We start from the raw sequence: 15,223 nt of genomic DNA on the forward strand, positions 1-15,223 counted from the left end.
ATAACTACAAACTGGGAATTCAAGCCTGATGACAGGCTTGCTTCTCCACTCAAATACGGCTAGACAACCCCAGCGTCCACAGATCATTGTCCTGATATACTTATTACCGACTTCACTGTACGTGAAGATTGGCTCACTATGTTTCAGTCTGATTTTTTTATATAGGATTCTCTGCAAATAAGGTATTTACTTCTATATCCATCTCTTTCTATATTAAAGCTTTTTGTTGTTGTTCTGGTAAAAAGAAAAAAATAATAGTATGCTTCAATCTTTAATATTAGAGTTGTATCAATATTTTCCCCAGAATTGGGTGTGCTATGCATTCCTGTACTTTAGTTCACAGAGGAAAAAAAAAAGGAAACAGACTTAGTAAATATAGTTGTTTACTGTAAGATAGGAGACAAAGCAGAAAGCGAAGGCACTTAATAGGTTCCCCTGTGGATTCTGCTACCAAGGGGGAAACAATACTCCCCACTGAATTGCTGCATGTTTTATACCTATCAATCACCAGGAAAAATGAAAGATCCACAAGCCCACTGCACTCTTCCCTTCCACCCCCTTTAAAGATTTTAGGAATGAGCTCAGCTCTGAGTCATGACTAAAAACACCCAGTTATGTTCCTAAGCAGCAGTGCTCAAATTGAAGATTTGCTTGTGCTACCCAATGCTCCCTGCTTCGCTATGCTACACTACAAAGGAAACAGTGCAAGCTCCAAGCTATCGCTTGAAGATACTTTACAGTTTGCTGGGCTCTAGCAGAGGGAAATAAATCTCTCTAGAGGAAGCAGGCAGTGGTGGTCCACCCCCCATCCCCACACTGCTCAGACCAGACCACTTGGATCTGCTGGAAAGGACACCAGCCAGCCAGGAAACCTGGTCTGTGAGCCCACCTCAAAAGCATCCTTACTTCTTTGCACCTCTTGCTGGAGAAACACCATCTGCCAAACAGTGATCTGTGTCAGCTCGCATCACCACAGAGTTCTGGGCAAAGCAGAAGAAATTTGAGGAAATAAGACAGGAATCAGGATCACAAGTTATTAGCTAAATAAAAACCCCAAACACCTAGAGGTAAAATACAGGCCAGCTAGAGGAGCATGGCAAGGTAGTTAGCAGTGAGCAGTTCCTGTGGCTCAATGTCCTCTAACTCCTGTCTGGACCATTCCAGACCATCCTTTCACACAATGTGGAGGCAAACTGCCTTGCCCCATCTGGAGCTGCTGTCTGCACTACTCCATTAAGACTCAAGCTCTGGTGCTACAGTCCTGTACTAACTTACCAGACTCCGAAGCTTAAGAAAATATTTGGTAATAAACTGTGTCAGCCAGAAAAAAAAAAGTTACAAACATCGCCATGAAATATTGCATCAATACTAATAAAGAGACAGAGACAAGCAATTAAATTTCAGTTCATTTCTCTGCAGCTCTCCTTCCCAAAATCTTCTGCAAGAAGCAGAGAGCCATGCTCACCACAACACCCCCTACCACTCCACTTCCAACTCCTACCAAGCATTCATAAAACAACTCTCCCTGCCAAAAGTGCTGCTGCTCTTGCACTTCTTCATGGGTGCTGTTTTCTATGTTTCCTTCCTCCTTGTTTGCTGCTAACTTTTGTTCCCAGGTCAAGGATTTTTGAAAGTTCAGATCCACTAAGTCATTCTGGATCACGCTGACCCCAAAGTAGACCCTCTTGATGACCCTGAGTATCTTCAACATCTGCACATCACATCGGTAAGTCCCTGCATCAGACTCCCTGGTAGGGGAAAATCTGATGACAGAGTCGGCGTTTTTGAAAGGTTTGAACAGTACGTCATTTGTGGTGATAAGGCCTTGGGCAAACCTCCACGTATAGCTATAGGCTCGGCTACCAAGGCCAACTGCGTCCAAGGTCAGGCAGCTGAACTGGAAGGGTTTGCCCACAGGGACGGTGAAGTGCAGTAAGCCACAAATCCAGCTGGTCAGGCAGTCGGACCTGTGCAAGGTACAATTCCTCCTCTCTCCGGCCGGAGTGATCTCGCACATCTCCTCCAGTTTGAAGCCTGGCCCGCAGGTGACGCTGCAGGACGTGGTGTTGACCGCAATTCTCGCTACAACTGACTTCAGCTCTGCTGGGATGGTAACTTTTCCAAAGGAAACTACCAATGGTAGATAGAAAGCACAAAGTAGTATCCCAAGGATGTGGCTGTTCCCCAAGGTCTTCATATTGGGGTTATCCATCAGACATATGCTTTCTAAAGCTGTGCAAATTCAATAGTCAAAAACAATCAAACCCACAAATCATTCTTTGTAAACCTTCAAACTAAGTATTTCTGAAATCCCACCAGCATCATCTTCAAGACACAATCCTTCTGTTCAGAAAAATCCTCCAACAAGACAGGCTTGAAGTACAACACTGCTAAAGAAGATGCAACACGTTACTATGTCCGTCAGAGTGTGAATCATGAATTCCAGTTCTTGTAACATGGCAGCAGAATGTTTTAATCCACTATAGTCCAGTGATGGAGATCTATTTCACAATTTAAAAAAAGATGAAGTTCTCCCTTCTCTGTAAGATTTTACATACTATTTTAGATGAATTTCCACTGCAAAGTAGTACTGTTCCAGTTTAATTTTCCCACCAAACTATAAAGCAATAGAAGTAATCATTCCTGGAACCCTTAAAATAATGCTGTTGAGCATAAGGAAATCCTAATTCCTTATGCAGCACCTGTACAGTTCTGTCTTACATACATGTATCCCAAAATCTAAAGTACTCCCCAAATTACCAAGATCACGAGAACAGGATTTCAACCTCCAGATAGTCTGATGGCACTGACATCAAAGGGAAGCTGAACAGTATTTTATCACTGATGATATCCATCTCTAGACGGGGCTTAGTGAAGTCACTCGCGTCTCCGTGTTCCCGGGGGAGCGGTGCCGATGTCACAGTCCGGCTGCCCGGGTCAGAACGCGGCCCCAAACCTTCCAGGGGAGAACAAAGAACTCCCCGAAGTCTGAAGCCAAAGCGAGTCCTCTGAGATGAGGACCCAGCATAAAAGAATCGTATTAGGCTCTTGACTATCAGACTCAGAAGAGATTCAACAGCACTGGCCTCATCACTCAGAGGAGCTGCGAGCCTGAGCCCCGTGTTCTGCATCACATACAGCCACCGACTCCGAAGAGCGATCTGAGCCAAAATCTCCGCATTCAATTTATGCATCTCTAAAACAGAAACCACTCGTTCGCTTAGTGCTCAAGTGTCCCAAAAGAATAATGCACTACTAAAAAAGTTCTTCATGAAAAAATATCAAAGTTACTTATTTTTGATGGCGTAATTGAACTGTGGTCAAGCCAGTTCAATAATCAGTGTCTCCTTACAGCAATTGAATTATGGATTGCAGAAAGGATTTGGATTGCCATTTTCTTCAACAGCTCTGCTAATGAATATCCATATTTCTCTTCCTAACAATCCTTAATTTATTAAAATGAGGACTTCTGAAGATCTAGTATATGTATTTTCCACATTCAATTTCCCTGGAGGTGCACTCCACACCCGCTTTGTGTTCAGCTCCTCTTTCGCACGTCTGTCTCGGAGTGCCTAGGCTGCGCTCAGGTATACAGGGCTTTTATTAGACTACAGATTGACTCCTGTCTCTTGAAAAGAGATCATCAAACAAATGCCACACTAAAAAACCAACCAAGCAAACAACAACACACCAGCTGTGGTGAAGGCACAGTATGTCTGTGTTTGCAGCGGAGCTGATTGTAGGATTCCTAAACATTGTCACAATATAAACAATCACAGAAGTATGGAAAAGCCAAAACTTACCCATTGACTTTAGGAAATAAAACATACCTCTTTATTTACAAACACAAAAACTAACATCACTGCTATACACTACCATCAAGCCAGTATCCGACAAATATTGTACAAAACTACAGATACCAAAAAATAAAATAAAAGATGGAAGAAAATAAACCAAGGACATATACACTGTACAGAGAAGTTTTAACAGAAATGAAGGCTGGAGTCTGTGGCAAATTATATGCTTTAAAATAATCTAAAGAACCATTGCCTGTGCATCTTTTAAAGCTTGTGGGCTCAGCCACACCACATATGGGCGGATTTGACACAAGTGTGTTCCAGGAAAGATGCGAGTCATCCTACAAGCAGAAAGAACAAAGAAAACTAATACTGTACGCACGGGAATGAATGTCACTTAATGAAGCAGGCCACTGTACCAAAGCTGGAAATGAAAATATCAGTTTTAAAAAATCTTCCGATTTAAAATGTCTCCTCTCTTCCCATGCTTATATCTCATGCAACTACTGCATATTTCCGACTGCAAATTAATAAATCTCTTTATGACTCCTCTTCTTGGTTTTTAATGTCTGCAGGATACTTTGAAAATTTAAATACGTAGTGATAATCTCAGTAATTACATCTGGGGAAAAACTGAAAGTAATTGCATAGGAACTATAAAAGTCTATAAAACAAGGGGCATTAGGAATGAAAACTTTCTTTTAACAGGCAGTTGGTCTAGTACAGAGAGGTGTCAGGCTGTAGGTATTGGATAGAGAAAGCGTCTCTTCCCATTCCCACAAGGTAAATATTACAACCGTCTTTAAGGAATAAAAGGTTAAAGCATGGCTGGGAATGAGCTGTTAGCATTCATCTTTCTTCCATTCTTGATCCAAGTGGGAAAAAAAACCTGAAAAACTACTATTTCAGTTCAGAGAAATACTGGTTCTGCTTTTTTCTCTAACTGCCAGTACCTACCAGCTAAGGAGGAAACCAATTGCTTCTGGTAGGGCACCTCATAGGAAAGAGACAGAATAAAAACACTTGTAAGGACAGAAAGAAACTGCCAACACAGCTTTTCATATCACAGGCTAGAAGAAAGCATATAAACTGAGTATTTTATCTACAGCTACTTTCACTTGTTCCTTTTCCCATAAGCAGAGTCATCCTTCATGTCAAAAATATTCACAATATGAAGATTCATTCTTTGCAGACTTCAGAGGGTGTCTTGATTCTTCACGTTAGATCTCTATCCACTTGAGATGAAATCAAACCTGGCACATAATCAGCAGCAGTGTTTCACTAAGCATGTCAGCATAGAAGACATCACACTGAGCTAACAGAAAAGCTGATAAGGTAATGCAGCTGGCATAGAAGGACTTACAACTCACTGAAATGAAAATTAACAGCAAAGAAAGGGAAGTTTGCAGGATATACAGTCATACGGCATCGGAAATAAAAATACACACTTCGGGTATTCTTCAATCCAGGAACAAAAAAAAAATATTTAAAAGACAATGGCTGATCAGCTGTGGAGTGGCAGAGTGTTGGGTACCAGCTCACTTTAGAAATAGTTATCCATGTCAACACAAAGGCAGTCCCGTTAGTCTCTTTGCAAATCGCATGACCTGAGAGTCAGCATCTTACACTGTTCGATGAAGAGGCAGTTAAGGAGGAATGAAGGCCGTTTCCTCTTCCATATTCATTTCTGACAAAAGTCACTCCCTGAATCCATGAACAATCAGTCTGCTGTATTAGTCAGTCCACTCTGACTGAGCATTTCATCTATTTTCCACATTATGGTGCCAATATAGGAAAGAATACAGGAAGATAAAGAAGAGTGTCTTCATAACAATTCTGAGATTGCACCACCTGCTAAAGAGATCAAAGACAGGTGAAAAATAAGTAGTCAGACTCAAACAGATGTTGCCAGAAACCAAAGACCACCAAATATGGTAGCATTTCCAGAAAAAACATGAAAGAGAACAAGATTTTCTAGATAAAGCCATTCTTTTCAGAATGAGGTATCATCAACAAGATACTGCCTATGACAAATTAAGATCTCTAGCATTTCTGCATTTGTTTTTGAGATCACGTGCACAGGCATGGACAAGGTGGCTACGGAACTCTCAGCTTTTACTCCACAAAGTCGCGAGCAAACTTACCTGCTGTAAAATTCTTTGATTTATCAATCCCAAAATCTCAGAGCAAAATACAACTGAAAACAACAAGTTCCACCTAAGTTTGGATTAAACCAGATTGCCGTAAGATTTTATTCTAAAACTCTAAAACAGATCAAGCTTCTCAGTTTGTTTACACTGAAACCTGATTTTTACGTAGCAGCTTTAAGAATAAGACATTTACTGCCAGACTGCACAGCACAGTGACACAGACACACTTGCAGCAGGCTCCAAGTCCCGGCCACGCAGCTTGCAGAAAGACACTGTATTATGGCATATCAGCAAACAGTTTCCAGAGGAGAAATGCTTGTTGTGTGACTGTTTTAGCGACTGATTAGTTACTTCAGAAAGCAACAGCACAAGGAACTAGCAGAATTAACAGCTTCATGCACGAGAGACAGAAAAAGCAGTCTGGCCCCAGGGAAGTGACCATTTGAATTTGGAAGTATGTATTTACACATGGTGGAACACTGGCAACCCCAAGAAAAAACTGGCTGCCCAAAATAGGAATTGTAAGTGCAAGCCGTAAAGAGAACAAAGGAAGACAGACATGAACTTCATGGCCTAAAAGACTACTGTGAGTTTGGAAAGATCCAAGTGACAGTTTCTTTCAGTGGACAATATGTTCTTCTCATTACATGACTCACACAGACACTTCCAACACTGACTACTGAGATCTACTGCACGGATCTATTAGATCCTCTTAAGTCAACAGTACTCTAGAAGGGAGCATAACAACAGGTCCTAATGAGAGACAGAAGTCCATTATAGCAATATTAATTATTTGCCTATAGCTCAATCAAGCTAAAGGACACCACCATGGAAAAATACCTTGAAGTGCTTACAGGCAACAAAGACTAAAAGTAAATTTTAGAAAGCTCTGCCATCTCCGATATATGGGTAAAGTAAGTAGGGAACTTGGGTCTAAACCCGTCTGTTCCTAAGAAAAGAAAACTTCTATTTTACAGTGTCCAAAAACCAAAGCTAACTGTACTGGCACAGTATGGGTATGCACATCCCAAGCTCAGCAGCAATAGCCAGTAAAATTCCACTGTTGTCTTTTAGAGCAAGTCAGACTAACAACTGCATGGGAGCATTACAAGCAAAACCACACAAAAATCCTCCAAATATGGCTTTGCAAGGATGTGTAAGAAAACAAGAAAGGAGTCTCTCTAGAATGTTGCTTCATTTGAAATGTGTTAGAGGAAATGTGAGTATTATTTTTCCAGCTCTCAGAACAGACCAATGCAATAGTGATCACAAGCTGCAAGAAGAAAGTACACTGAGATCTGTCTACAAATGTAGATCAAGCAAATTAGTAAAACAGGTTGATAACAAACTTATATAAACATACCTTGAAAAAGTTGAACAAAAATACTTGCTATTAAAATTACTTCTCTGAAAACAGACTGTTTATACGGCTACTTAAACATGGAAAAGTCAAAATACACAGCATTGTTTTTCTGAAGCAAATGACGACCGAAATTCGTTTTGGAAGCCACATTGTTAAGTTTCCAGTGCACGATCCTTTCTCATTTATAACCTTTTTCATATGATCATGTTAATTAGCAGCGTGATAAAAGAAAACAATCAACAAGCCTGCTGATGGAACTAACGGTTACATTCATTTGGTCTTCAAACCAGTCTTGTCCATCCAGTACGGCACAACAGCGCGATCAGGATGTGTAACAGATGCCAGCAAAAACATCAGAGGATCCACACAATCCAGACAATTCCTTACTATCATACTTTAAAACATACTGGGTGACCCCTAATGACTTAAGAAGTCAAAAGAGAATCACTCTGTCCGGCAAATCTGACACTAGAAGCTACTCAGTACCTCCCAGGGTACAAACAAGGGCTAAGGATATTCCGGGCTATCTGTTTAATTTCCGGATTTTGCCAGGTGCAGTGTGAAAGGATTAAATGGAAGCCCAGAAAACATCCACCACGTTTTTCCATGTATAGACTAAGTTTCTTTTATCACATTCCCTTTTTCTGCAAATAGCAATTATCAGTACTAGTACAAGCAACATAACAGGAGCTGAGCAGGAAGGACAATGAGCAAGGTGGGTAGCATAGGACCAGCAGTGAGGGAAGGAAGGGGGGGGCGGAAATAAAATCACTTCTGTACAGTCTAAAATCCACAGCAGCAGCTGCTGAGTTCAAGGAAATGCAAAATTTGATATATCAATTACACCGTGTCTTTGAAACTGTTTATATATCCACCCCGAGTTCTTCATTACAATCTAAAAAAAATGGAGTCCACATCACTTAATCCAAACACATGCTTTCTTTACTGCACTGGAACGAACTTCTCCCAACTAAGAAGCTGAAGAAGCAAATGAGACAGATGGGAAACACTTTGTCTGAGACTAATTCTGGGCCCCAACAGAGGTGACTGCAACAGTCCTGTTTTAGTACACAACCAACAAAATATGACAAAAAAAGAAAAAAAAAAGGGGAGAAAAGTCAACCAAAACCTATGCTCATTTACAGCAACTGTACTTTCTGGAATTTAACTAAGGCTGCTGTACAGCTAGGAATAGAAAATTCAGCTCCTGAATTTTATCTCAGGGTTCGTTTATCAAACGGAGCATTATTGATGCTCCATTTCCTATTTCTGCTTACAGAACGTTTCTGTTCTTCATCATCCTGCCTAGTATTAATGGCTCAAAACGCCAATTTAAGCTTCAGAATCCTTCACTATTTACATTTTTCCCCCTCAAAATCAACCCAGCAAAACCAAACATTATTACTGTTCATGTAAGAGTTGATAGAAGTTATTGAAAAGATTAAAGTCATCACAAGACTTTTTTCTTTTTAAATAGTGCTCAATCTCTATTAAAAACCCTACATGCTCTTTATATGCAACAACACAGACATGGATATCAGTTTTATTAAAAATATCGAAAGCACTTCCACTTAAAAAAATGTAAAATTTTGCCTATCCTTGACAGCAGCTAAACGTTTAGTGAGCAAGTGCCATTTGGGAAGATAAAATGCAATGACTATATTAAGTCGAGGTCTGTACAAAGCAAGGCCACCAAGCAAGCCAACGACGCTCACGCTGGGTTCTCCTTACCTGTCAAAGGCTGTCCCAGCTCCGCCTGCACTTTACCCTTCGCTGCTCCTTCCAGAGGTAAAGCACCTCTGTCCCCTTTGTAGAGTTTCGGTTTAAATGGAGAATCTTTGTCTTTACCTTTTGATCCTTTAGGCCTGCCTGCTTGCTTCTTCTTGGATTTACCATCTCCCTTCACACCCAGCAGCGGATGGACTTCTGTGGAGAGACAATGTGTTACCAAAGGGAGTTATCTCTTGGGATGCTTCTATCAGCACATACATCATTAAAAATTACAGTTTCAGGATCCCTTTGCTCATTCCCAGTTTGCAAAATGCCAGCAAAATTTGCAGAGTTGGTGACCATTAATAACTGCTGTAAGAAGTGACTTCACAGGAAGAAGAAAATTAAGGAGTGACCTTCTGAACTTCTGGTCTTCAGACCATTTCAGGTGCAGAACAGGCAACAAAACAATGGCAGCTTCTACGCACCATCATTAGGTACTCCTTGTAGTTCAATGTTGGTGGTTTTGGGCTTCTTCTTTGGTGCCTGAGGTCCATCAGAGGAGGACTGCCTCTTCTTCTCAGAACCTATTCCCTCATCAGTTAAAGAACTCTGAACCGCATCTGGTGGAGGTCCATAGGGGTTTTCTTCTGGATCTTCAACTTCAGGAGCAATGGGTAAGTAAAGCAGAGCTTTGGAGTCCTCCAGTTCTTCATCACTGTGAAGTAAAAAAATTTGCTTTCATTTAAAATTAGTGGTTATTATAACATATTATACAGAGAATCTTAGTGATACATTTTGTATTCATACTTTAAAGAAAACAATTATTCTTTCACCTGCTACAGAAGGCAGCAATGGGATCCACACTAGTTACATCCACTTCTTCATCTTCTGCAGCATCAGCACCTGAAAAGCAGGGAAAAAAGAAGAATTAAAGACAATAAGGAAAAGGCCAAATGACTTTGAAAGAATGGGACTGTGCTTAAATGTCTCCACATGCAGAAATGAGAATTAAAGCAGAAAACAAGCCTAAAGAATTTCCTCTTAAATCCATTAGGTTTTTATTTTTTTTCTATGTTCTAATACAGACCTATTGTTATAAAACACTAGCAGTAAAGCTAGATAGAAGATTTTAAATCTTCTAAATGTTTTGTTGTTTTCACTAAAACAGTTCTTAATCAGAAGAAACTTGTTTCAATGCTTAATTCGCCCAAGCCAATGTTACACTTAATATTAAAAACTGCTCAACAACAATTAATCTAAATATGAGAAGAGCTGTAAAGCCTGGTAATGAGGAGAGCTCTGTGGTATGCTGGGAATAATCCTTATTCTTTTCCATAGTTTAACTATAGCCTTTCACAGTACACAACTTTTTGGCACCACCAAGTGGCCAGGCTGTGCTGCTATTGATTCCAATTCAGCACTGCTTCAGTTAGAGCAAGCCTGTACAACCATATATGTCTATTTGCTATTGCTTTTTGCATAAACATACATTGGAGAGGGGAGGCATTTCTAAAACAAATGTTGCATGTCAATTGGCAGGATTGTGCTAGTTCATACATCTTCATTTATTCCACTTCTCTTTTGTCACTTAACGCCCACGCATACTACCGTGACCACTAGTTTTAACTTTTACTATGCTTATGTATTCAGACTACAAATTATTTGCTACACAGAAACACAGTTTATGCGGTACCTGTCTGTTCTGGTTCACTCTTATCTTCATCTTCAATGTCAAACTCTGACTCTCTCTCTTCATATTCTACGTTTTCATCCAGCTCTTTGAAGTCAGGCGCAAAGGCACTCCAGTTTTCCTAAACCACAAATTCAGAACAATTTTTACTGTATGCAAAGGAACAGCAGTCGTAGTGAGGACTCATGCAATTACAGTCTCATTCTGCATTAAAATCCCCCAAGCCACACGCAAGATCACAAAAATCAAGCCTCATTCGGGTCCACAGTCATGTGGCAAATTAGAAACTGCACAAGTTAATTCCTACTGGAAATATAACATCATAATATTCCTTAAATATTGCAATGTATGCAATAATAATAAGCTGTATGTTCATGTTTAGCCACTTAAGTTTTAGCTCACTCACACATTTCCTGCACTTACACGACACATTCAGGACACCATTTCCACATAAAGTGTCCCTGTGATAATATTTAAGACTTCAATGCAAAGCTTAACTAGTTCAGCAACTGAAGTTGAGTCCCCTCCTCACATTCAACAAGATGGCAAACATTTCAAGTTACACAGGTGAACCTAACGAGCTTGTTGAATTGGGATTTAATAAAGGATTTCAACATGCAGTAATTCAGTCTACAAGTATGGAGACCACTGGGGAATCCTCTTAAGGAAGTGATCTAAAATGCTTACCACTTGATTCTGAGCCCATATTGACACAACACCACTTGAAATAGAAGCTATAATCGGTCGGACAGGATGCCACTAGATTTATTTGGAAGAGAAAAGAGAAGGAACTTAATTGGTAAATGGAATTAAGAAAGCTTAGTTTTCAAAATAACAAGAAACATCGTAATAGCAGACAGTTTTCTTACTGCTACATCCAAGAGCAGCTCTCCTCTGGTCCCATGGAGGATTTTCACTAGGTTTCCAATACTCTTTTCCCAAATGTACAGGGCATGCTGTCGTGCTGAACCTGCCACTATATATTCACCATCACCAGAGAAACAGCACTTCTTCCACGGTGTCCTGCATGCAAAAACATCGCAAGCTAAACACTTAAACAACAGCACAACATGGAGGATGCAGGACTGCGGAGTGGGCTTGTTCTTCAGACTGAGATCTTACATAGTCCCATCCACAAATAATATTGAAACTTCAGATCAAGTTGTGACAGACAGGCTTCATATAAAACCATCTGTCCATTACACCAAATAAGATACTGAGCTACCCTTCGTCCTGAGACTCCCGTTAGTGCAGAGCACACAAACCTCACCTCTTCAAGTCAGGCTGACCAGCCATTCTGCTGCCTCTTACCTGTTCACTAAATCCTGCAGCTTCTGCATTGGTTCAGGCTCCCCATCTCGTCCACAAGTTAGAATTTCACGGCCATCGTACACCCTGATTATCCGGTCAGCTGTGTTTATTAAAAAGCAGCTGTAGGAAGGAGGGCACAGAACATGCATTACAGTAGAAGACTAAGAAAATAAAAAGAATTAGAATATCTTCCATGAAAGATTTGTGTGGGGGGGGGTTTAAGACCTTGTATGCTCTGTCAACGTACCCTATAGCTTTCAATTCATCTTTAAAGACACCACCTGATAGAGGAAGTAACTCACCTTCCTTTCCGAGCAAATTCAATCGATTTAATAGCTGTGGTGTTGCTGGTTCCAGTTGTCACTCTGAAGGAAGCAACAAGATCCTGAGTGTCTGTTTTTAAGACCAAGATCTGAAGGTTAAGGAGACAGAAGGCAATCAGTGTCTTCATCATAACTCATTCCCCTTTCGGTACCTTTCACATCAGCTACTAACCCTGACAACAGAAGCCTCAGCAATCTACACAGGAATAGCTGGGATTCTGCAACTGTAGTTTCTACTACAGTTTCTGTGACAGTTCTGCGACATAAACATCAGTTTATTTACACTGGAAAAGGATCCAACAAATATGGTCAAAGACAACAGCAACACAAAGACCTAATTCAGACAAAGACTATAGTCTAGAGATCTTCAAAGATAAAGTGCGATGCTTTATTCAGAAGATCATATCAGCGCAATATCAATTATTCAAGAGACGTTCAGGAAGCCTCATTTGTGTATTAAAACAAAGAATGCAACCCAGAAGCGTTAAGCACCTTGATAAAGACAGGAAGAAATCTAATCTATTGCATCCAGGGCCGGCTGCTAAAGTCTCACCTTCCCCTTGGCATTGCCCGTATAAATGTATTCCCCTCGCCTGTCAAAGGAGGCCACAACATTGAGATCAGAATCATCATCCACAGGTAGGACAACATGTTTGGAGTCTGACAGCGTTAGCATCACCGGCGCCGACTTCATGGGACAAACCAAAACTCTGTTTCTGCAGAGCAGAAAAAGAAGAATTAGTAGTTTCTTCTCTGGAAAAGAAGTTTCCACATGTAGAAGTAAGAAAAAAATCTCAACCTATATCAAGAAATACAGAATCCTCTGTATTTTTATTATCTTATTTCATCTTTGTTACTTTAACCGTAACATGACATTAAGCTGGTGTCTACTTTCATTTCTTTTCTTTTTCTGGAAGCTTCTCCAAGTTTATGCAGTAACTTGTAAACTCAGCAAGACATTTCTATACACATTTCTAAGAATTATTCTCTTGTTTACTCTCCTCCTTCCTGATGTTTTCATAACAAAAAGAGCCACAACAAATCCAGTTAGGGTTCTAATCACAAAAAGAAGATACATTGACAGCATCTACTGGATTTGGAAAAAATCACTTTGCAAACTGCAATAAAAAAAGTTTAATAACCATTAGTTCTACCAGTAAGAGCAGTTCTACCCAAATGAGAGCATTCAACCCTTTTTTCACAGGACTTACTGGTCTCGAGGGTGGTACTGAACTTTCAAGATAGGTGAAGGAAATCGAAACCTCTGGTCGCAGTCTCCAGAGAGCACATCCCACTGCGACACAATGTTATCGGTCGAAGCACTCACCAGTTTGTGACCGTCTCGACTCCAGCTACAGTAACGAGAGGCAGTTCAAGTAAACATATGTTTAAACACATAAAACATACACCCACAGTTTAAAATTATCAGATCAACTTATCAGGCTCAGATATAAATCTGTTAGCCTGAAAAATAACCTAACATCCAAAGACTTAATAGGCATTTCCAAACTCTCTTAAAGGAAGCTATCCTAAGACATAACCGAGTATCCCGCCACGGGCTGGCATTTCAGTAACCACACGCCCAGGTGTGAAGAGCTGTCAGGATGTCAGAGCATCTGATGCTCAGCAAACACAGGCATGGGCACATTCGAACGAAAATGAGAATAGCCCTTCATACCTAGTGCATAGAATCGTAGAATCATTACGGTTGGAAAAGACCTCTAAGACCATCGAGTCCAACCGTCAACCCAACACCCCCATGCCCACTACACCATGTCCCTAAGCGCCTCATCTACACGTCTTTTAAATACTTCCAGGGGTGGGGACTCCACCACTTCCCTGGGCAGCCTGTTCCAAGGCCTGACCACTCTTCCAGTAAAGAAACTTTTCCTAATGTCCAGTCTAAACCTCCCTTGGCGCAACTTGAGGCCATTTCCTCTCGTCCTACAAGAGCTAGGCTAGGCTAGCTAGGCTCGGCTAGTCCTCGGCTACGAGCTCAACTACAACTAAACATTGAATTGAGTTGTTCTGAGAGAAAATGAGCCTCTTCTCACCACAACGAGCAGACGGGGTGAATGTGAGCGCTTATGATTTTGGCGATGCCCCTGGTCAGGAAGTCCCAGATAACGATGCGCCCGTCGTTGCAGCCCACGGCCAGCAGCGTGCCCCAGCGGTTGAAGGTGCAGGTCAGGGCCATGCTGATGCAGTCCAGCGTGCCATCGGCCTCCTGCGGGGAGAGGGCAGCGGGGGGGGGCGGTCAGGCCGCCGCCGCCGCCCCGCCCGGCCGCCGAGCCGCTCGCAGCAGCCGGCGGGACGGGGGCAGCCCGGCGGGGCGGGGAGGAACGTTTACCTCGGGGTAGTTCTGGCCGAAGGACTCTGCAACGAAACGCAAAGACAGCGCTTGAGTGAGGCGCGCCCGGCGCCCCCGCGGCCCGCCCCGGCTGACCGCCGGCGGGGCGGCGGCTCGACACCCGCCCACGGACGGCCGACGGCCCCCGGCCCGGCCGCCCCCCCCGCGGCCCGGACCCACCGAGCAGCTCCAGATTCATCGCGGCCGCCGTCCCGCTCCCTCCGTCCCCGTCGCCGAAGGACCCCGCTGGGGGCCTGCGCTGCGCCGCCCCCGGCGTTCGCCTGACGAATCCCCGCTCCCCTTCTCCTCCAGCCCCGCGACCCAGCGGCACCTCACGGCCCGGCTCCACCCGCCCCACGGCGGCCGGGCCCAGCGCCGCCCCCTCCCCGCGCGGCGGCGGTGCCCGGGAGCACGGCGGGACTCAGGCAGCGCGGAGGACAGCCCGGCGCCTGCGCGCGGAGGGTTCCGGGCGGGCCCCGCGGCCGCACGCCCGGGGTTCCGGGGCGCGGCGGAAGAAGCACCGAGA

The 15,223-nt window shown here is 42.6% G+C and overlaps 2 protein-coding genes across 3 annotated transcripts; both read right to left on the reverse strand.

Moving 5' to 3' along the window:
- Positions 1–237: 237 nt before the first annotated feature.
- TMEM81 (transmembrane protein 81) lies at positions 238–2,968 on the reverse strand. The gene has a single exon (XM_075174111.1). It carries the CDS (start codon positions 2,210–2,212, stop codon positions 1,406–1,408), a length of 807 nt encoding a protein of 268 aa, XP_075030212.1. The 5' UTR covers positions 2,213–2,968; the 3' UTR covers positions 238–1,405.
- Positions 2,969–3,811: 843 nt separating this feature from the next.
- On the reverse strand, positions 3,812–15,004 carry RBBP5 (RB binding protein 5, histone lysine methyltransferase complex subunit). 2 transcript variants are annotated; one of them, XM_075174110.1, is made up of 14 exons: positions 14,878–15,004; positions 14,698–14,723; positions 14,402–14,574; positions 13,559–13,699; positions 12,901–13,063; positions 12,327–12,436; positions 12,025–12,144; positions 11,583–11,736; positions 11,401–11,472; positions 10,717–10,834; positions 9,857–9,926; positions 9,509–9,738; positions 9,042–9,236; positions 3,812–5,648 (listed from the first exon to the last, which is right to left on the reverse strand). In XM_075174110.1, the coding sequence occupies exons 1-14, from the start codon at positions 14,894–14,896 to the stop codon at positions 5,623–5,625; spliced, it is 1,617 nt and encodes a 538-aa protein (XP_075030211.1). In that variant the 5' UTR covers positions 14,897–15,004; the 3' UTR covers positions 3,812–5,622. The 2 variants fall into 2 exon arrangements, with proteins under 2 accessions (XP_075030211.1, XP_075030210.1); XM_075174109.1 differs by having other exon boundaries at positions 3,812–5,651; positions 14,878–15,003.
- Positions 15,005–15,223: the final 219 nt, after the last annotated feature.

Source organism: Calonectris borealis, chromosome 26, assembly GCF_964195595.1.
Source record: "Calonectris borealis chromosome 26, bCalBor7.hap1.2, whole genome shotgun sequence".
NCBI lineage: Eukaryota > Metazoa > Chordata > Aves > Procellariiformes > Procellariidae > Calonectris > Calonectris borealis.

Coding starts and splice junctions, on each gene's coding strand:
- TMEM81 (XM_075174111.1), bottom strand. CDS start 2,212: ATGGATAACCCCAATATGAAGACCTTGGGGAACAGCCACATCCTTGGG.
- RBBP5 (XM_075174109.1), bottom strand. Junction 12,437..12,900: donor CGGGCAATGCCAAGGGGAAG/GTGAGACTTTAG, acceptor CTTAACCTTCAG/ATCTTGGTCTTAAAAACAGA. Junction 5,652..9,041: donor GCTGGGACAGCCTTTGACAG/GTAAGGAGAACC, acceptor TGATCTCTTTAG/CAGGTGGTGCAATCTCAGAA.